Raw genomic sequence first — 22,815 nt, 5'->3', positions numbered from 1 at the left:
TTGTATAAGATACTTGAGAAGAACAAAAAAGTCTCTGTTTGTCCATACAAAAACACATTCTGAGGGCAAGGTGAATACCTACCAACAAGCTATAAAAGAATTCATGTACGAAGAGCCCCAGGGCACAAATCAGAAGGTACAGCAGGTGATAGAGAAACTCTACATCCATGATCATTGCCTTGTATCCTTTAGTGAAGGTTCCACAGTTACCCACAAAACTCATCAGGAAAATGATTTTATTACAAACCTAAAGGAAAGATGAACCATACATTATTTACAACATGTGGCTTTCAGGAAAAAAAAGGCAATTTTTCAAAGCTGGAGGTAACTCGGCTCCATGATGATATCGACAACCATCTTGAATTGTTCAAGGGGAGGTTCAGGTTGGACATTAGGAAGAATTTCTTCTCAGAAAGGGTCATTAGACATGGGAAGGGGCTGCCCAGGGAGGTGGTGGAGTCACCATCTCTGGAGGGGTTTAAGAAAAGCCTGGACATGGCACTTAGTGCCCTGGTCTAGTTGCCATGGTGGTGTCAGGGCAATGGTTGGACTCGATGATCCCAGAGGGCTCTTCCAACCTGATGGATTCTGTGATTCTGTGAATTGTCTGTTACACGACAGCGTTTTACACGTCAGTCAAAACCTGCTTTCTGTTGTGTTTTCTGCACAGCTGAGACAGCGAGCCAAAACTAAAACTGCACAGGTCTAACACAAGGTGCGCAGACTCCTGCCTCCAGCTTGTTGTCAAAGGGCGTCAAGACTAAGATTTAAAGAAGAAAGTAAAAACACTCCCTGGTGCGAGAGGTAAACCTTCCTTAAAAAAAAACCAAACCAACCCTGTTCTAAGCATGGTGCTTTCTGCAGTCCAACAACTCTTGCCTAAGGCAGCCCTTACGTTTCCAAAACACGCCCTATTGCTTGCTAATTAGCAAGTGGTCCAGATTCCCTCAGCCACTCACTCTAGAATCCTGCACCCAGTAATCCTGTGTAGCACCAGCCATCAACACCAAAGGAAAGCTGCCTTCAGCTTACCTGGCACCTGCCAAATGCCACAATTACCAATAACAACCACAGTGCAACTCTGACTCTGCAGTCCATGGCATGCAGTGATGGCTGTTGGAGACACGGACTGCTATTAAATGATGCACTTGAAAGCTGGGCACTACATAATAAAGGCCAAGACTTTGAGAAGACATCTCTGCACGGTTCCTGCTGACTCAGAGAGAAACCCTTTTGGCTTACTTGCCACAAGAGACCACAAGTATCTGGGTTTGAGGGTTAAAGAAGTTCTCTGGTGGCTCAGTTCACACATTACTGCAGCAAAACTGCTCAGTGCCCGGCTCTGGCTGGCAGGTAGACTGCAGGCAGGCATCTGGGAAATGCGTTGTTCAGTCAATCTTACACAACCCCGAAAACACTGTAGCTCAGTCACTGAACGGGAGATGGGTTTGAGCGAATAACCGTGTACTTTAGGGTCACGGAGACTCCTTTACATTTCTGGCTGGGGTGGGAGCTGTTTCTAGACTGTGGCAAAACTGAGCGAAACCTCAGAGGTCTCCAGCCTGGGGAACCAGGATTATATGAACAACAGCAAAGCACTTCTGCTAGAAACAGTCCTAAGAGGGAATTACTCGTCCCACCAGTCCCACCACAATGTCCCAGGCTATCTTTGCCTCACATCTTCACAAGCCGGTAAGAAACCCTTACATAAGATGCAAGAGAACTTCGAAAAAGCCCACTTGATACTTACGTTGAATGCACCCAGAAGAAATAAAGTAGGTTGTAAACCAACTGAAAATATTAGTCGTAATATTGTAGAAGCGATTAAGGCTCGGATGCCGTGAGGCTTCGGAAGAGCTATAACGATGGCCAGAGATATCAGCATAGCTGTCCACAGCAAGCCTGACAAGTGGGGCTCCAGGGTCCCTAGGGTGGAGAGGAGAAAACAAAACCCATTTCAATACTTTGTATAACCAAACCAAACCAAAATAACCAAATAAACCATTTTATCTTATCTTTGGTGGAGCATCATTAAGCCTCATGTTCAGACATTACTGGTTTCAAAGCAGTAAGTGGGACATCTGAGCCCAATGCCTTCAGCAGATTTTAATTACAAACTTGTTACTAAAGCATTATGTAAATGGGAAGCACCAGTATTGTAGGATTCTTCATTTTACTGTTCATTACACCTCGAATGCTGGAAAGGAGAGGCATTTTGCTAATGCGTTTGTAGAGGCACTGAATGGGAAGGTGAAGACAGACAACACACTCCTCCAGGTCCAGATTCAGAGCAGATTCTCCTATTAAGCTTTTGGTCAAAAAAACTCCTACCAGTTTTTGTCATCTCGTGCTATTTCTGGTTCTATTTAGGCTGTCCCACGAGACTGCCCTGCTTACATAACACCAGGCCCCTGTTGCTAAAAATACACTTCCCTGAAAGAGCCATTAAAAATACTCAGCCAAAAAAAACCATTTACCCTGGGTTTATGCAGAATATAAAAGACATCTTTCTTAAAACTGACATAAAAAAGGGTTTTTCTTCAAGCAGCTGGTTCCTCCACAGACAGAACGGCGAGACCCCCCACATTTCACAGCACTCCGCAGCCCTTCTGCAAGTACGTACTCAGAGGACTGCTGTGTCTAATTGGCAAGATACTGAGGGCTTACTCCTCCCTCCGCCCAAATTCAGAAGGCTTAGGAAATATTACTCTCATCTGACTACCACGAGCAGCCATTTAATTTTGTTCCAAGTCACTGTAGATTAATAAAGACAGCAGAGGATAGATGGAAATTAAAACTTAATAAGCGTAAAGTTGAACAGATGTTTCCGCTGTCTGAAGGGAGTCTGGGATCCCAGAGCAAGGCAGCCACTGCTGCTCGAGCTGTCACACAGCAAAAGGTGCAGAAACAGAGTCACCGAGTGGGAATGATAAACAGCAGAGAGAGGGGAGGGAGCACAAAACATCCAGAAGCTCATTTAGGAGTGACTTGGGAACTGCGGCGAGAGGCAGACCCTGAAGGATCCTGCCTGCACCTGCACAGGTGTCTGAACATCCCAGCCTTTACAAAGCCATCCACAGCACTCGGGTAGATTTGCTTTCACGAGGTGCAGCAGCTCCCAGCAGGCCTGCAAAACCAACTGGAGTTAATGAAGTCCTCAACTGCTGCCTGTGACACCCACCTGGAAACGGTGGGCACCAAGGCTGCTCATCAGCACATGGAGGGCAATGCCCTGACACATAAGGACCTTCATGGGACCCAGGGCACGGAAAGCGTGGGGCTCAGAAAAGGCTTGTCTCTCCTTCCCAGGGACGGAGAGAGACTGGGAGCAAACTGGGAGCGGTGTCTTTGCCCATGGGAAATGAAGCTCACCAAGCCAGTGGTCACTCGACATCAGTTGCCTGCACCCCAAGCGCTTGCTGCGAGCACGTGGGGTCTGCTCCAGGGCTGCTGGCAGGAGCAGCGTGTTACTGGGAGGAAGCTCTCCCTGCCTCGGGAATTCTCACCATTCCAGTACCCAACTCCAGGAATCTGGTTTTGTTTCTGCTCCTCAGGTCAGAAGCTGTGCAGCTTCTGCTGCAGTCAGATGCTAATCGGCGGCTCAGCTCGCTGCGGCTGAGCAATTCAAGGCACCGACATCCTCCCCCAAATGGTCTGTTTTGAAAAGTCTGGGTTTTTTAAGCTAAATATAAAATACACATGTATTTATTTATTTATTTTACATTTTTGATTGTAACTAGTTGAGGAAGAGATTTTATCAAAATGTTATGTGATAAACAAAGTATTTCAAATATGCAGGGTAGGGCATCTTCAAAATGCCAAACGATCCCCCTCCAAGTCTTGCAACTTGTAACCTCAACGAACTCGTTTAATTACCAGCTTTCCTAGCAGCCATAAATACGGACTTTCAAATTTTAACTTGTGATCTTTGAAACTAGAGACAAAAAAATTCAGTTGCTCTTTGTGCTTGTTAAAACCTTTCGACCAGCTGCTGGCCAGAGGGGATCGGGGTAGCCCCTGCTCTGCTCTCCGAGGGTGCCACGAGAGGTACAGCAGCCGAAACCACAGCCTGACTTTGCAGAAGGTAATTATACTCTTCCCCCACTCAGGAACACCGGGTTTGGGTCTAAAACATCCTGGACCTTCTCACGGGCTACTGCGACCTTTGAGCTGCCTCGTCTTTGGGTTCGGTAGCTCGCAATGGAAAGGTGCAGAGGGAAGTTCAATAGGAAAAGATAAGCGTCGAACTGGCCCTGTTGCATTATGAACCTCCAAGAAAGGGAAGTGAAGGCTTGAATCACCCTAACAGAGGGGAGATGGGCTCTTTTTCTGCATCCTCCATCGATTTGTAATGCCAACCCCAGCCCTTGGAGGCCTCCTGAAGTGCTACGCAACCACGAAAGTTTTATGGAAAGCGGCGTTGATAAAATGCAAGCTCAAGGAAAACATCGAATTAACATTTTTCATATTTTTAGTTCAAAACTGAATTACAGAACTTTAAAACAAAGTAGAACAGTCAAGTAATTAAAGGTGGGTGTCTGTCTTTGATAATTTTTTCCCTTAGGAAAAAAGCATGGCTCTACATTTTCCTTACAAATGCCTCAAGAAAAAGTCAGAACAGCACAATTTAAATCAAGGCAATTAAAAAAAAGGCCAGTTTCTGTTCCACTATCCCCACTGAAGTAAACAGGGATGAAGAGACACAAGTAGGGGACAGAATTTGGCTCATTCTACCTTATCTGTTCACATATTTTTGTATGTTAAATATTGGTACCTCCTCGAATTCCTTTGAATGGATAGAAAAATGCCACGAGCAGGTTCATAAGGACAGCCAGGTTAAAGGAAATACTGCTCCAGAAGGACATGTTGCGAGCACACCAGTATAGGAAAGGTTGAGCTGCAAAAGGGAAAAATAATTCTTGTTAATGGAGCATTTAAAAAAAGAAGAGTTCTATATAAAAAAAAAAATTAACCTCCACCAAAACTCTGTTTATTTTCAGTTTGCCCAAGAGCACAGCATCAACAGCAGTAATATTCGTGGCTTATTCTGAAGTTTATTTGATTGCTCTTTATCTTCAGGGTACTTCCAGTTTCCCAAATAGAGCTTTAAGGCAAAGGACTCATGTTAAAAAGGGAAATATTTTCAAACATGAATGGATTTAGCGGCACACAAGAAGGAGTTCAGAAATCCCAGAGGTCAAGGACTTCAGGTCTCCCCTAATAATATACTTTGTACTTGGAGTCCCACGAAGAACAAATAGGAGGAAGAAAATCTGGACACGTTATCAGAAGACAAGGACAGCTAAGCAGCTACCATTTTTAAATTAAAAATGCTCGGAAAGAAGGGATCAGAGAGCAAAGGAAAAGCAGCTCAGTGAAATTTAGGGACAAGGTGACAATGCAGACTCTGAGGCTGAAGAGTAACTTAATGACTGCAGCAATTCTGAGCCTCACAGCAGCCACCGCCTCTCTCCAGCATCACCTCTTCTGGCATCGTAAGCAAAAAAAATGGGTTGAAAGAATTATAAAATGCCTCATTATAATGAGCTGAAACGCACATATAAAGCAAATGTATTGAAGAGCTGAATGGAAAGGCCAGCCAAAAGGTACCCCATCACTGTGGGAACACAAGCCTCGCTGCACCTCATTAGCCAGGCACACATTAAGCCTCACCAATTTCTTAATTAAGACTTTGGGGAACTTATGGTGCTCAGATTATGGACTAGCACCACAAGCTGAAGGAGGAAATACAGGGGTCTTTAGAAGCCTTTTTTAAAAAGTCCTTCTCAGGTAAGTGGTGCCACATGAGCACAGCACAGAGCACTGCTCACATCATGAAAACACAAACCCGTATTTAAGATGTGAGAAACAGTTGTACAAATGTAGAGTATCACCCAGAGGCCAAACAAGACCAGACTAAATGATTCCAGTTCCTTAAAGAAAAAAGAAATATCCTCCACTTCTTGGTGGATCTTGGTCAATTTGTGGTCTGTTGTTAATTATGGATGTTTTCACTTGCCTGGAGATAGCCTCCAAGACAATTAGAGTAACTAAAAAAATCTAGACTTAAACAACAAAATCTAACAGAATATATGGACTCTGTCAAAGCTGCCCATTTGTCTAGGATGCCAAATGCTCCCACATTCTTGTAGAGTTCTTAGAAGTCGTTTTAGGAAGCAGCTTCCTGGGGATTTTGATGCTGTCAGAAGTACTAACCCAGTGTTCAGTGGAAATAGCTCCACTCTATTTAGGAAGGGACTTAGTCGGCACATCTGCCAGTCTACTCCTTGCCCAAAGGAAGGGCGAATTCTACTTTTACCATTACTGGAAAATGAATGTTTAACCTGTTCTTAACCACCTCCATTGCTGGAGATGCCCTGAGTCCATGCTGCATTACCCAGCCTTCGTCCTCCTTGCAGTGCAAGGGAACTGCTTTGTGTATCCAGCACAGGGAAGAACAGACCATTGCTTTCTTCAGCTGTGTCCTCTCCATTTCTCCCTGCCACCAAATGCCTCCACACATTTGTTCCTTCCTGTTGGATCTTAACAAAGACGACCTGTGATCCTTCTTCCCCCTCTCCCCTGGACCCCCTCCAGTGGGTCCATATTGCTCTCGCATTAAGCCTGACTTCATTACAGCATGTTGCCACTGTGCAGAGGAGCAGACTCCTTCAAAGAATTATCAAGGTTGTTGCCACACCGGGGAACCATCTGCTACCCAAGTCAACATTTCAAACTCCTAAACCTGACCTCAGTGCTCTGCTGGTAACGTTCCACACAGCCGCACTGGCGACAGGAACCTACCTCGCAATTTCTTTTGCCAGTTCATCTCATTAAAGAGGTCTTCTGATTTCATGAAGAAGTCATTGATCTTGCTGCCTTGTTCATCCCTCTCTGTGGTGTAATATATCCGCAGCTTGGACTCCTTCGTGAGGAACTCGCATATACTGGGCACAGGGAAGACGATCTGCTCCATGGTACGGTCCGACCTGACAATCTGAACAGCAGCCTTATTAAAGTTCTTCCTAATTATTAAATGCTATTTTATTTCTTGGTTTGTCTGCTTTTTATTTTTTCCCTTTCAAACCAGCCACACGTAGAAACTTGGACACGTTTCCGTAGAACAGCAGCTTGATAAGAGACTTCATTTAATTTACCTTTCAAAGCAGGCCTACATTTATCTCCAAGACTGATCACTTCTCTGCTGTGGTCTCATCCTGGCAATACTGTTCTTAGCTGGGATTTCCAAGTGAATCCCGCACCAAAGCTGCACTGAACTTCAGAGCAATCTGGTCACCCAGTTGAGGAATCTCACCAAATTTAAGCCACACATGGCACAGGCAAGTATGAGGAGTAAGAGTTACATTTATCTCGCTTATTAGAGCGTTTTGTGAACTCTCCATATTTATGTTTTACTTTTAAAAGGTGTTTTAGATTGTACATCAGGCCAAATTGTCATTTTAATACAGAAAGAATGGTAAAAGCTCTCACTAACTTTATGGATTCAGCAATAGCACCGGCCAAAATGTAACAGAAGCGAAGTTACACTTCCTCCTGCCAACAGAGCTCTGCTCGGCTCCATCTTAAAGCCCACACATGACAGCTCAAAAATAGCTCCCCCCCAGCGGCTGTCAAAGAATAAAATAAAAAAATAAGTACATGTACATTCTTATGTCAAAGATGACAGTCCACACACAGGTAGGCAGCTCCATCAAAATATCACGTATAACACAACCGGTGTTTAACTCTTCCAGATCATTCCCCCCCAACACACCTCCCCTCCCAGCAGCCACCCGTGTCCCCGTACCTCAATCTGTGCCGTGTGCTTGGCGTAAAACTCCAGAGCCTCGTCTCCCTCTATCTGACCTCCCGGCTTCAGCATGTTCTGCAGCTCTTTGTTATGACGAGCCAACTGAAATAAAGGAATGCAAAGGGAGTGGGAGACACCAGATGTCTCTCCATGATATTAAATTTCTGATTTTTGGCATAAAAAAGAAATAGTATGCAGTCAGCTGCTAAGAAAGGGCAAAGTTGACAGAAGGCTTGTTCTATTCCAACCAGACACCCTGCAGCTCTATTTTGGGAGCAAGGCAGAATGAGTCAAATATGTATTTTTTTTAATATCCGTGTTGTACTCCTCTTCTACCCATCCTCACCCACCCTTCGCCTGACTTGGGAAACTTTTCACATTCGGTCTATCCTCCCACGCCCACCCTAACTCAAAGGTGTGCTAATCACACAAGCATCCAGGCAGGGATGGAAGGGAAAATCTGCATCATTTGAAAAGCAGATGTGCAGAGCACTGCTCCAAAAATGCTTCTGGATGCTCTGAATTCACCTTACAGCATAGTGATGGTCTCTCAGATGCTGAAGGAACAAGAAGTCTCTAATGGAGTGATGTATGTAGCATCAATATATTAAGCAGATCTAGAGATATCTTCCCCCCCCCCCCCCCCCTTAGTCTTTTACCCTTCAACCACCACGTTGTGTCAGTACAACGAACCTGACTGGCTCCAACATAGAGAGAATGTGGCAAAAACCATAAAAGCAGAGTGAGATTTCTGCTTACAGTTTAATTGATCTGTGAGCAGAATTTCTTTGGGAGTATAAAGTAACCTTTGATACAGCTGAAAAATAATACATTGCTGCCCAGTGCTGCCAAGAACTTGAATCACACGTCTTCAGAAACTTGGTCAAGAGCCTGCCTGCTTCCCATTGTAAAAGAAAACTCCAAATATTTTCTTATGTTATAGAATTTTCTTTTCCAATTCTTTGAGGACAGGAATTTGCTCTGATTAAAAGAGAACGTGCAGTGGGTTTGCCTCAGAGGTGAGCCATTAAAACAGTTTCAGGGAAAAGCAGCCCTCTTGCTATTCACAGTTTGGGACACTCGGTGCTACAAAAGCCGTAGGTGAAATTCTACCTGATGAGCCAATATATAAATATTGTGTCCCACGTTCCTCGGAGATGCCGCAAGATCTTCCCCATTCTCTCCATCCTCAAACTCCACTTCTCCCTGCATATAAGCCTTCTTTATCACTTCCACCTAGAGAGAGACAGACACAGGGCAATGGAGGCAGCTCAGGCTGAAGTCTGCTAAGGGCAGCAGACACTTGGCACTGGTACAGAGGTGAAAGGGAGCTGCGCACACACGTTCAAGAGGAAGGTCAGTGGGCTTGGCAACACCCAGGATAAACCAGGAGAGCTGAACTCAGCCCCTTCAGCCCAGCTCGTTGGCACAAGACACTAAACTGCACGTTCCCCTCTAGGTAACACATTCCAGGCCACCCTCGCCGCACGCTGCCTCACGTTCTGACCTCTGGCCTGCGCCGCAGCTACGTGCACCGAGACAAGTCGACAGCGTTTCAGCTGTACTTTGAATCTCCCGTTGGTGTTTTCACCAGTTAATACATTAACCAGCCCCAAAGCCTGCTGCAGTCTACTGAGCAGCTTTTAGGTCACAAGAAACGTCCATTTCTCTCTGTCTCTTGTGCAAATAACTTCTACACGTGGATTCCAAAGCGTCAGACGATGCTCCTTCCCTGCCTTACATGGGTTGCTGAATGTCTCCTCCGTAGTGTTCAACAGGGCTCCCCTAATAGCTTGTGCTGCCTGGGACCTCGGCAGACCCGTCCCCTGGGGATATTGCACTCATTCAACCAAATCCTTGAAAGGTCTTCCAGCAGCCAGTGGTCCACGCACAGACCTCTTGCAGCACCTCTGGGGTGGACGTGGCCACACCAGTCTCCCCAGTGCTGCCCTACCTGGCTTGAAGGGAGTGGGGAGCTTCGGAGCGACCCAGGGACTCACCAGCTCTTTGGGCCTCATGTTGTAGAGGATCCTCTCCGCGTTCTCGCTGTCGTGCCTGCTCTCCATGATCGCCAAGAGCAGTTTTGAAGCGTTGTTCTGAAGGGAGGGGAAAACAACGCCAATCACTGCCAGGAGTCACGAGGGCACCCAGCCCGAGGGCTACCGGCCCTGCTGCCAGAAGGGCTCGACATACCTAGTATTTTTTATCAGTTTATTTCCCAAACCCTACTTATTGGCAGACATCAAATTAACCCAAGCCAAGGTTTAGATTTCTAAAATGCTGATGTTTCAAGCTTGTATTATTTTGTTTTGTTTTAAAGACACTGCAGCATCACTACAAGCTCTCAACTCCAAACTGGTGCAGCTCAGCTTTACTCAAGATACTGTTGATGAAATCGAAGGACAGCCAAGGCTGAAGACACAGACGTGCTTCGCTGCTTTTAACTGAAAATTACTCTGCAACCTGCTCATGCCAAGAAGCAGAGGGAGGAAATGGGAAACTACAAGGCACCAGACTACTTTAATACGAACAATTAAGATTAAAATCCATCATGAGTGACAATAAAAACTAATAAAAGTATTTAATTTTGAAGTATAACACTAATTGAGTCTAAAAGCATTTTTTATTTAGAATAATAAAAAACCCACATTACCCATAATAATGGTGTGAGTCGGCAACGGAAAACAACTAGACATTGCACTATAAGACAGGGCAGTAAGTCAGAAAGGAAATATTTCTAAAACATATGCTGAAGCAGGAGCGCTCCGTGACTACTGCTGCTAGAAGACAACCTGCCAGTGTATTTCTGAAACAAGCACCGGGGCTAATTATTTCCACACTAATATGAACAGCCCTAAAAAATTTTTGATGATTAAACATCAACTGATTAAACAACAGCAATAAAGTATTAGGAAACTAGATGTAGCATGAGAAATTTTACTTCCCTTGTATATGTAAAAGCTCACCAACAGAGTAGTTTTCATCAGCTTTAAATTTTTAACAGGAAATTATTTAGTACTCCTCAGCATACCTGGACTGCCTGCATCCCCCCATCTGAAAACTGGTGGCTCCACGTTATCATTTAAAAGATTAAATACCTGTGACAAACAATCTGTGGGCACTGCCTCCAGCTCGCTGATGCATATAATTTTTTAGCACTTATGAATATTGGGATATAATAAACACCCACATAATTCCAACAATAAAATTACGTTTCATCTTACTGTTAACGTGGAACACACAAAATAGTCACTTGCCTTCAGTTCCAACACAAGGTCCATCCTCTTCTTCCCCAAGGGGTTGATGTCGTTGAGAATCAATGCTGTGATGATGTCAATCCCGTTGGACTCGTGAGTAGCAATGCAGTTCTGTCCAAAGAAAATTCATCAAGCTTCGCTAATTGTCTACACTTAAAATGTAGCTAGTGACCCAGCCAGAGAGTCACCTCTGTCATCACCTCGTAAGCTGTCTGAGATGGGAACTGAACAGAAAACTGTGGTCGGTGCAATAACAAGACATTAAGGCATTTTGTTTCAAGCTTTTCCTACCATCAGCCATGGCATGTCCTCCTGACACCACCCAGCCTCAGGAAGCAGAAAGCAACGCAGCTGATAAACGAAGCGTTTACATGCCAAAGCGACCAGGCTGAGTACACAGCTAAGGAAGAACACTGTTTTCCTAAGATTAGGGAGAGTTTATTTTATATGTGCAATCAACACCTACTGCAGTCCTGTCTAACCAAAGACTGTGGATTTCCATAACCTTCTTGCTTACCCTTTAACCTGCTTTTATAACAGCCCATAACTAAAATGCACAAGCTGATGGTGGCTTGCTGGCTCCAAAACCCAGAGCCCTGCTCTGGCACCGAGTCCCACTGCAAAGATGCATACCTGTATCTAAAGGTTGTTACTCCTCCCGATCCGAATTAGAGAAAAACTTTCAGTTATGAACTGGAATGCCCAAGACTATGTCCAAAACCAACCTCAAGCCCCATGGTTATCACCTTCATTAACGAAGCTACAGAGCTCAACCTTCTCCCATCAGGCTGGGGAGCCACATTTCTGGCTTCATTAACAACAGGCAACAGAGCTTGGTTTTAGCAGTATTTTTACTATAAAGTATTTCAAGTACAAAAATTCACCACTCTCCTTGTCTGTCAGGTCTAATAGAACAACTTAAATCCTAGCAAAGTAAAAAAAATCTCTACTTCTTTGAGTGGTTCAACTCCTCAGAGGGGGTCTGGAGAAAGAGAAGTTGATTGTTATGAGTTTATAAAGAAAAAACCCAAACCAAGGGTGGGGCAAGTAAAGCGAGCAGCGTTCTAAGACAACACAAGTCTAGAAGGCTGAGAGCGAAGCCCAGCAGAGCCCACGCCGCGGGTGCAGGGAGAAAGGGCGACGCTTTTGGCAGCTCTAGATGTGTTACCTGGTTTTCGTGGCAGGGCCCCTGACAGTACTCGGTCAGACTTTCCAGCGTCTGGTTGATGAGCGCTACGTTTTTCTCATTTATGTACAGACCAAGAAGTCCAAGTCCACCAGTTGTGCTTCCACAGATACAGTCCAGAAACTGCAGCGTCTCACACACCAAGTTGTAGTTGGTCTTGTTGTTCTGGCAGCGTAGGAAGTTCTGCGAGGAGAGTGGCAAAGCCGGGAGGGAAGGGAAAAAAGCACACAAAGTGATGTTTGGATCGTAACATTTAAACTTGTTTCCTCTCTCCTGTCTTCCAAATGAAAAAAAAACAACCAAACCCAACCAAAACAAAGGACAATTAATGAAAAACAATTTCCCAGAGACTCAGATGCTGTTTGTCAGTGTGTAAAAAGGGACAGGCACTACCCCTTGCTTTTCCTCGAAGCTCCAGCAGAACTCCTACCTTGCTTAATTCTAGCAGGTTACAAAACACTTCAAAGGTGAAAAAACCCCTGAGATGAACAAGATGCAGGGGATTATGGAAGCAGCAAGGTCTTTTCTGCCAGCCCGCAGAGCAGCCCTGTTAACTGATTGCCTCTAGTGCCTGCGTCAGACTAATAAGTCTTTGAAGGCAAACAGACTAAGAAATTGCCAGGTTCAAGTGAAGGCTAAGCTAAAAAAGGGAAACGCTGCCTGTGAATGCAGACTAAAGGTGACAGTGATTCAGCACATTTCACCTGATTGCCCATTTAGTGTCCTGACTTTTGATTAACTTGTCAGAATGTAGAAAGGTTGATGCTACAGAAATGGGAGCTAGTGCCTTCCCTCAAGGAAAAAAAGCAAAACTAATGGATAAAAGTGAAAGCGATGACACAAAATGCTCCTTGGCTGTGGTACGGCAGCTACCCTGATTATAGCTAGGCTTATACCAGCCTCAGCTTCTTGATCCAAAGTCAAAACCACAAAGGAAAGAGGAGCAATGAGGCCCAGAGGCAGAAGGACAATGTGAGATGGCTAAAAGAGGGGAAGGAAAAAGCTGTAAGGAAACAAGACCTCGCTGCACTGTGAGAAACTGCCCCAGGGAATGTCTGTTGTGTATAGATCAAGCTCTTAGTTCTACCACCCAGAGCATCTCACAGGCTATGGAGTGGGACCACGATGGTTCAGTATCGAATGTGCCGTCCTGTTGCTTTCAGTGGGAAGGCACCTTGCAAAGGCAGCATCTGCAGCCAGTTCTTAATGCCTCTACGGCACGTCGGGGTGTTGGAGACCTTGCTGCCCAGTACGCAGCCTAGAGCCCAGTACCCTCCAGAGAAAACACGACGACTGAAAATAAAATTGGCTCCTTTCAGAATACTAGCTTGGTTTGTTTGAGCAGGGATGAACACAGAATCCTTAGAAAGAACAGTTGTATCATTTAAGTGGGTAATTCACCCCAAAGCCTAAATGTTTCCTTTGGACAGCCTTTGTTTTAGCAGAAATCTGATCCCTAATTGGAAAAACTTCACAAAGAAAGAACATAAGTGAGAAGAAAGTCTTAGCAAAGAGATATTTTTAAATGATCAGATTTTTCTTTACAAGCAATCGGGTAAGGCAAGGCATTTTTCACTGAACACAGGCTTGCTCTTTGGTCTTAGGAAGTTACTTCTCACACACGCTTCTTGCCTAAAACACGGCGAGCTAAACCAGCCCCTTCTCTGCATGCAGCAGTGCTGCTCCACTACCCAAATTACTGAATCACTCTCCTGCAGCACGCAGAGCTTTACTGTTCTTTATTACCTAGGCTTTGTCTCCAGGGATTATGAATAAAAGAAACAGTCCAATCCAACCTTAAAAGCTGTATCAATTCCTGCTTTTTTTTTGCACAAAAGCAGTATTAAACCTACCAACTTAGACCTTTAATCCGACCATGACTGGCTAGCGTATTACTACAATATTTTTATTGCACAGAAATAACTCGATAAGAAAAAAACAACTGGAGTACTATGTTTTTTCCCATGAAGATGGGATTTTTAAGCGTAACGCTGGAGCTGCACGCCTGGCTGTGGCGGTGTGGGAGGCTACTGGGCACCCCCTGCCCAGTCCTTGCATTAATTTGAAGAAGATATTGCAGCTCCTCCTCCAGCCCCCGGGGTCAGCTGGTGGGGGATCGCATCCTGACCGCGTGCAACGCGGAGCAAACCGCAGCTTTATCTGCAAAGGGAACGACTGAGTGATGCAAAAGGCACAGCACTGCAACTCCCCGAGCCGTTTCACAAAGGCTTCCTCCTCATCTACGACACGTATCGGCTCTTACAGCCGCGACTTGCATTTTCCTGTTTTTGCACAACATCAGGCTACTCGCAATTGCTAACGGCTTGGTTTCACAAACCTACAGCTGCACAGGGCAGGCGATGCCTGTTCACTTCCAATTTAAATCTAACTTGTGCCATTTTGGAAGACACACAGCTTGCAGAACAGGCCTTACTTATTCCTTTAAGCAGAAAGTCCATCGGCAATATCGATAAGGAGTTCAGTTACAACGTACTAGCTGCAGAGACAAAGATTTTGAAGCTTCAGACACTCCTGCCTCCCCTTCAGGGCTGAAGGAGAAAGGCAAGCAGCAAGGCAGGCAAGCAGCAAGAGGATTACACTGGAAAAATTGTTCCTCCCACCTTTTTTTTTAAAAAAAAAACCAAACTTTTTCTCCTAGACCTGAATGCAACTACCTGCTGTTTGGGAAATCTAATTGTTCAGGATGGTGAACAGCTCAGGCCAAGTCTCTGCATTGGCTTGAATCCCATTTTGCTCCTATAGCTTGAAGTGCCCAGCCAAAGACAGCAGCAGCAAGAGATCACATGCGTGCGGTTTGGACTAGAGCCACATAAAACTGCCGCCCTACTTGTCTCCGACATCGCTAACGGCATGAAAATTGTTCGACAAAACAAAGATCAAATAGGTTTTTTGTAAAAAATTAGGAGAAGCTCTCATGTATGTAACCTCGGCACCTGTAAAATGCTGGGGGAATTACACGTCCGCAGCCCAGGAGCATTACCATACAGATTTGATTTCCCCTCTTGCCAGCAGCAGGGCATTCGAGTTCAGCGGAAGGGATCTGGCAGGTCTGAAAAGCACTCACGCAGGGTCCGACACTGCTGGCGTGCCGTGCAACAATATGCAATCAAGGCAATTATTCCTCCTTTATGAGGGCATTTAGTACATTGTACGGCGTCTCACTAGCTCCTCGCTCGCCTTCAGTTCCAATCCAGCAGCAGTGGTTACGCTGAACAAAAATCATGGTAATTGCAGTCCATTTGTAAGCAAAAACCTTACCTCCTGTGGAGGCACGCGCTGGATGAGATCGTTAACGTACACGTTCTGGGCTCCCTATTTAAATTTACACAAACACATCCCAGAGTATCACAGGACAGCTGAGGCTGGCAGGGACCTTTGGAGACTGCTTTGTCCAGCGCCCCTCACCCTGTCACGGGGCACCACCGAGCAGAGCCCGGCTCCGTCCTCTTCACACCACCTCAGCCTCCTCCAGGGGCTTTACACCCAGGGCCCCGGCCCCTTCAGCAGCAGACCCATGCTTCTGCTGTGGATACAACCTGGAGACCCTTCTTGTTGCCCTTCATGTCCCTCACCAGATCCAACTGCAGCTGAGGCTTTCCTGGTACCATCCCCACGTGTTCAACTCTACACATGAACAGGTCCACGAAAACCCACGAGAACCTCTCCACTGGAAAGTACACACATGCTTGAGGGCAGCTGGAACCAAAGTCCCAGTGCTATTTTCCTACTTTTTTTCCTTTCCCTCCCCAAAGTAGATTGGTAACCTCACAGCCCAACACCTGCTTGCTTTAAGTATGTACTTTTAAAAAGCCACATCAAGTGTAGATCCCACCAGCTACTTATATATACATTGAAAAGACTACTGAGCACTGGGTAACTGGGCTTCCCTTTATTTGTCCAGCAAGGTATAAATACTTTTTTTTGGATTATCTTCAAGGCCAAAGGAAATAGTCGGTCACGTATCAATTAAAAAAGGCAAGGGATTAGTGAGACTGACGTGAGAGCAGCAGCTGCACCAGGCCATGCGAGCACTCCGGCCTAGGAACCAGGCCGTACCTGCAGATCCCGGTTGTGGTTTTCACAGAGCAGCTGCAAGAACCGGAGGATGGGCTGCATTATCGAGATCACAGCACTCATCTCCAGGTCATCTTTGCTCTTGTCTGCCGCAGACTGTGCTCCTTCTCCTGCCGAATAATGGTCGTCGGGGTCAGCCTCCCTCCGGTACGTGTTGTAAGCCTTCCTCGTAGCTGCGGAGGCCTCCAGCAGCTGGTCCCGGACCTCCTCGGTAATTTGGGTCATGGGCTCTCTCACTAAAACACACAAGGACAGATCTTCCTTAGGCGAACCGAGTAAAGGGGACCAGAAAATCTGTTCACACATTTCCCGTGACAGTTTCACACGCAGGCCAGCTAGTCATCAGCAGCTCCTTCGGTAAGTGTGTTTAGTGGGGGGTGAGGGTCTCGAGTTTACAAGGGTATCATGTCGCTCTCTTCGCACCTTTTATACGAACCACATTAAAGTTATAAATTCTGGTATTAATGGGTTAGGGCACACACATCTAGCACTACCAGGAGTTAGGAGAAAAGGACCTGCTCTAGAAGACAATTAGGATTTCTCCACTTATTGTTAGAGAAGGCACCGACCACAACCCACAGTCCAGGGTCGTTACTACGGAGCAGATTGGGGCAGCTTGTCATGATAGACAAGGCGGCAGAGGCTCATCTCAGAAACACTTTTCATCATTTCAATAGCACAATCTCACAAACGGATGCAGAGGGGATGAAGCTCTTGAAATCCTGAGCCAGGGCACCACTGATCTCTGAACTTTGCTCTGTGGGATCAGAGATCAGAGCATTATTGCATCAATTGAAATGAGTTCAAAACACAGCATTTTAGTCCCTTGTCACCTCAGAAACGGAACAACTGGGGTTTACCTCTTTTCCTGCTCGGTACATCTCTGTCTGAGTCTTCATCTTTCTTTTTATTTCCTAAGTCACTAGTGTTGACTGTGACAGTAGCCTTGATTTCTTGCTGTGCCACTTTCATGCGATCATAAAAAACCTTAAAGAACTTCTCAGATTTCTTATCTTCTGTCAGTCGGCAGAAGAACGAATGCTACGAGAGAAAATGGAACAGGATCTATATCTCCATACACAGGTTGAATACAGATTATTTCACCTTTCTGCACTGCGGGATATCCCGAAGGACTGGGAGGTTAATTAGTTTTCAGTAAACCAAAACCCAGAGCGATGGAGACTCGTCCTGTATTGTTAAGGAAGCCCGTTAGCTCCCCTGTTAACAACTTCCAAATATATTTTTAAAGAAAAGCGAGTGCAATACATCACACAAGCCCTAATACATTTAGGCAGCACACTTCTCTCTCAATAACAGCATTAAGGTAAGTACAATGAATTAAGGGTAAGGTAAGGACAATGGAATTGTCTGTAATTTGATTCTCAGTGCAGAAACAAAAGAGGATGAGCAAAATACAGAGGAAAAACAACTGTCCTGCCTTCCCACCCTCCAATCAAAGGGACTGTGACTCATAACGTGCAACAGTCAATGTTAATCACAGTCCAAAGACAAACAAACAGGGCAACGTAATGAGGGATATTTCGTGCGAAGCTTCCATTGCCCCGTCTGCAGCAGCCTTCTTAAAACTCCTTTTAATTCCTACTCCGATATAACTTTAAGTGACAGAAAAACTCGATGCTTGACTACTTTTAAAAAGGTTTATTAACGTTTTCTGCCCATATGCACCGAGAGACAGAAAGTTCTTCCTAAAATTGAGGAGAATACAAATCATGTACAGGTCAAAAATGAGCCAACACAGTGAGCGATCAGACAATTCTTGATGAAACCAATATGCTGTTACATAAATCAGGACCAGAGCTTAAACACGACTGAAGGATGAACTTGTAAGTGGGTCACCTTATGCAGAGTATTATGAAATTAGTTAGCATTCTGCAGCGGCTCACGATCCGACAGCTTTACATGATGAATAGGAATGAAGCCTGATTTATTGAAAAAACAAATTAAAATGGGAATAAGCAATATATCCTGGCCGCTTTTCCGCGCAACGGAGCACACGAGGCCGTCTGTGTACGCCTGCCTTTGATCGCTCCCAAGCTGCTGCAGTCAGAACGGCGCTGCATGACTTTGAAACACTAATAAAGCTGTGTCTTTGATTACGGACAGAGAAGCAGTGCTACTATTTAAAGGTGGTCAATGTTCACACGAGATATCCCTCCTGCCACTGCGATACCTTCTACCCACCCAGAGCATCTCAGGTAAACTCTGAGTTCACTCTTACTTCTAGTGACTAACAGAGAGGAGGGAAAGGAGAAGAACCCAGCACGGGCATCACCCGCCCGCACAGCCAGCCACGCTGGTACCTCCTCCTGACATCCATCCAGTAAAACAGACCTGCCAGGGCACTGCAGGAGATGCCTTCTGCTGAAAGTCACTGCAACAGAAACTCTGCTGGGCCCTGGGACATGACACAAGATGATATGGGTGTCCAACTTGTTTCATAGTATTTGCAGGATTATTCTCTAATCCAATACTTTACACCCAGAATTTTAATGTTTCCTCGTAAAATATACCCAAATAAAACCATCCTTTGTCTGAATGACAGTTTACTTCTCCAGGTATTTTTTTTTTTATTCTAAACTGGTTCTTTGACCTGACCAGACCTAGTGGACAGAATACAGTCAAACTACAATCATAACCCAGAGATGCATTAACATGGTTTCCCTGAGCTGCTGACCAGTAACCAAAGCCAGGGTTGGGTTATTTAGACAACCAACCCTTGGAAGCGTGGTCTGTTGCTTGGTGGCTACAAGTACAGAGAGAGGAAGAGCGTGTATATAAGTTGCATCTTGGAAATTTTACTCTACCAGTATTACACAATAATAGCATTTACCAGCATAAACCATCGGTTCTACAAACCCTCTTCTGAAAAATAACACGATTTGCTCGTCAGGTGAGCGATGGTTGTCACCTGGCTGCATGTCTCAAGAGCCTGGACAGGAGGAGTTCCCTGTGATGGAGCAGCAGTGAAAGAAAAGCTTTTTTTAATGAACCACACTGAAGAAATCCCTTGTATGCAAGTAATTGTTACTTGCTGACAGGCTTGATTTTTGTTGACTTTTCAAGGTTCTTAACTGACTTTCCACTGCACTTCAGAGAAAAAAAAACGAATGAAACAAACATTTCCGGGAAAGCTTTCTTGTGTGTGCTGTGCATACATTCAATGGTTGTCACAAAATGATTGTCTCAGTTTAGGTCAGGATGCCTAACACCTTCACACATACAAATCAACCACATGCCAGCTATCAAAGAGACCGTATTTTAAGAGGTGCGATCTTGCAAGTTGCGCTTGAGCAGGTAATTGGTGGTGATAATTACGACAGAAATCCTAAAATTTATTTACAGATACAGCCTCAAAGCAAAACTTGGAAAAGTCTCCCTTTTTAAAATGGAAATAGAGTGGCCATTCTAGACTACCAAATGCTGGGCTCTTGGCTTGCACACAGACGTGCAACCAAAAGCAAGACTGCTGAAAGAGGAATTGTGCTAGGAGAGCAGCTTGGAACGAAGGGAACAGCAAACCTCGACGCTCGTACGTGTTTTTGAAGAATAGTGCTTTTAAGGTACCACTGACACGGGAGCATTTGACATCAGCTGTTCCTTTGAGGGCCCCCAGGAAACTGATGCAAACCCAAAACCCAAGTGCCTTGCCTGCAAGGCAGAGCGGTGCCCTCAGCAGAGGAGCCCAGGCTGGCTCCTCAGCTCCCAGATTTACCCACCACCATGCTGGGACTTGTGATCTCCTAGAAACCTCCTGTAGGGCACGGAATCGTGACCCGTAACGTACCAGTGTGCAGACTGTATCTGGCTATCCCAGTATGAGGTACTGGAGGAAGAGCTACCTGAAAGGCAAGTGCAGATATGAGCTCCACCTCGTACTTGAGACGCTGTCAGTGGACCAGTTGCCTGCTCATACAAAGTGCTAAAATCATGCAGTATGAAACTGTGTTTTATTAATGACTGTTAAGAGTCACTGCCATTAAACCAGAGACATCACATGACACCAAAGAAGATCACGAGGTTTGCTTTATGAAAGCCGGATTCAGCAAACGGCTTTACAAGCACACGCACCTCAGTGAAACACAATACATCTCCAGAGCCCTGCAACCAGCCGATTAAACGAACCAAGACTTCTCTCTGATCCAAGAATATCAGGGACAATGTGACTGCAATTAATTACACAGCCACACAATGAAAGAAACTCAAAAACATCCACATGTGACATGCACAAGCTTCTAACACGACAACTACGCTCACCACGCGCAAGGACATCACACAGTTCTCCATCATTTGTACAGACGGAGCAACCACCACCTACACAGAATCACAGAATCAACCAAGTTGGCAGAGCCCTCTGGGATCATCGAGTCCAACCATTGCCCTGACACCACCATGGCAACTAGACCATGGCACTAAGTGCCATGTCCAGTCTTTGCTTAAACCCCTCCAGAGATGGTGACTCCACCACCTCCCTGGGCAGCCCCTTCCAATGGCTAATGACCTTTGCTGAGAAGAAATGCTTCCTCATGTCCAACCTGACCCTCCCCTGGCGAAGCTTGAGGCTGTGTCCTCTTGTCCTAGCGCTGGTTGCCTGGGAGAAGAGGCCGACTCCCACTTCACTACAACCTCCCTTCAAGTAGTTGTAGACTGCACTAAGGTCAACTCTGAGCCTCCTCTTCTCCAGGCTAAACACCCCCAGCTCCCTCAGCCGTTCCTCGTAGGTCAGACCCTCCAGACCCTTCCCCAGCTTGGTCGCCCTCCTCTGGACTCGCTCCAACACCTCAACGTCTTTCTTGAAGTGCGGGGCCCAGAACTGGACACAAGATTCAAGGTGTGGCCTCACCAGTGCCGAGTACAGAGGGACGATCACTTCCCCAGACCGGCTGGCTACACTATTCCTAATAGAGGCCAGGATGCCACTGGCCTTCTTGGCCACCTGGGCACACCGCTGGCTCATGTTTAGCCACTAGAAATTTAACTAATCTACAATGTTTAACAATAAGTGAGTCTGTGCCCAGTGCAGGATTGTTAAATGAGGGGGGGGGGGGGAAGGACCCAGCTGAAGGCAGCTTATTTGTAGCTGCCATCATCACCGCACCCTCCGTCATCACAAAGCTGTTTCAACAGACCGCAGCCGGCGAGCTCTGCCAGACCATCCGGACACAACCCAAAGAATTCCCCAGGAAAACAAATATTTGATTACCGACAAACACGGGAAAGCAAAGCCCCAGCAAACACCTCACAAATTAAAGCCAACGGTTGCCACCTCCCTCCCCACTCCTCTAATGCCAGTGAACAGAAAACACCCCACGAGCTTGACTCATCAGGGATATTTCAAAGAGGAAAAGTCCCTCCAGATACAGGAGAAAGATCAGCACTCTGGCTTCAATTCAGGACATTTTATTCCAACGCTAGAGAGAGATTATTACGGGGCTGTTAACTTGCTTGGGTTATCCGGACAGGCTGCCAGCGTGAACTAATGCAAACCTTGTGTGCTACTTCACGTCTGCGGGGAGAGCTTGCCACCCCCGTCCCGCTGCTCAGAGCTGGACTGCTTCAAAGCAGCCCCCCTACTAACACAAGGACCGAACCCAGCGCAGATGCCAACCCTTTACATTCTGCCTAAACACATCGCAAGGGCTTCCACTGCAGAAAATTCAAACGCAGCTTCGCTTTCTCTCCCCCCTCATTTATTTATTTTAAATGCCACTGATCCTCCTCTTTTCTTGAAATCTTTCATACATCCTGGCTCGCTGAAGATCCACCACTCTGGGCGTGAGTGACAGATGCCATTAGTCTTGCATAGCTTAAGGAAATGGCAGCTGAAATATTTCATGCTGAACATACTTCACAGTTTGAAATAAACCCATAAGGAAAATCTGCCAGAACACCTCAATTCCCTGGGTTTTTTTTTGCCAACTGTAAAATAAATGTTGTCCTGAAAGCAGAGGGGGGACTTCCCAGATCTATTTTCCACAAATAAGACAAACTCTCTGTCACGGGCATCCACACGCCGTCCCGCAAGGCTCCGCTCCCAGCTGGAGATCCTGCCCCAGCTCATGGAGGATGTTTTTGGAGGGGTATGAGTGCACACAGACAGACCCAACAGTGCTCGTCACTCCCAACCAGGGTTAAATGAAAGCAGCAGAATTATCCCACTTGCTTTAGGAAGAGCCATGTCCTACACGTTTTCCTACTGCAACACCTAAAACCTTGATGCAATTTAAAGTCATTTTGCAAAGAGGAAAGCAAGAAAAAAAAAAATTCAGAGAAGCTGTGAAATTTAAGAGCATTCTCAGACTTTTGTCATTCTGCAGGGTCACAGAATCACAGAATCAATGAGGTTGGAAGAGCCCTCTGGGATCATCGAGTCCAACCATTGCCCTGTCACCACCCTGTCAACTAGACCAGGGCACTAAGTGCCATGTCCAGTCTTTTCTTAAACCCCT

At 45.7% G+C, this 22,815-nt stretch overlaps 1 protein-coding gene across 1 annotated transcript in view; it reads right to left on the bottom strand.

Moving 5' to 3' along the window:
• ITPR1 (inositol 1,4,5-trisphosphate receptor type 1) overlaps window positions 1-22,815 on the bottom strand; it is a 162,950-nt gene that overhangs the window by 22,871 nt on the left and 117,264 nt on the right. Inside the window, exons 41-51 of the mRNA XM_068409372.1 lie at window positions 17,209-17,389; window positions 16,331-16,584; window positions 12,236-12,436; window positions 11,068-11,178; window positions 9,811-9,906; window positions 8,924-9,046; window positions 7,808-7,912; window positions 6,805-6,997; window positions 4,775-4,897; window positions 1,751-1,926; window positions 83-247 (exon numbers count right to left, since the gene is read on the bottom strand). Of these exons, the coding sequence (XP_068265473.1) occupies window positions 83-247; window positions 1,751-1,926; window positions 4,775-4,897; window positions 6,805-6,997; window positions 7,808-7,912; window positions 8,924-9,046; window positions 9,811-9,906; window positions 11,068-11,178; window positions 12,236-12,436; window positions 16,331-16,584; window positions 17,209-17,389 (1,728 nt within the window). The remainder of the gene's footprint in view (window positions 1-82; window positions 248-1,750; window positions 1,927-4,774; window positions 4,898-6,804; window positions 6,998-7,807; window positions 7,913-8,923; window positions 9,047-9,810; window positions 9,907-11,067; window positions 11,179-12,235; window positions 12,437-16,330; window positions 16,585-17,208; window positions 17,390-22,815) is intronic.

Source organism: Nyctibius grandis, chromosome 10, assembly GCF_013368605.1.
Source record: "Nyctibius grandis isolate bNycGra1 chromosome 10, bNycGra1.pri, whole genome shotgun sequence".
In the NCBI taxonomy this organism is placed as follows: domain Eukaryota; kingdom Metazoa; phylum Chordata; class Aves; order Nyctibiiformes; family Nyctibiidae; genus Nyctibius; species Nyctibius grandis.
This window is presented reverse-complemented; position numbering and strand designations above follow the sequence as displayed.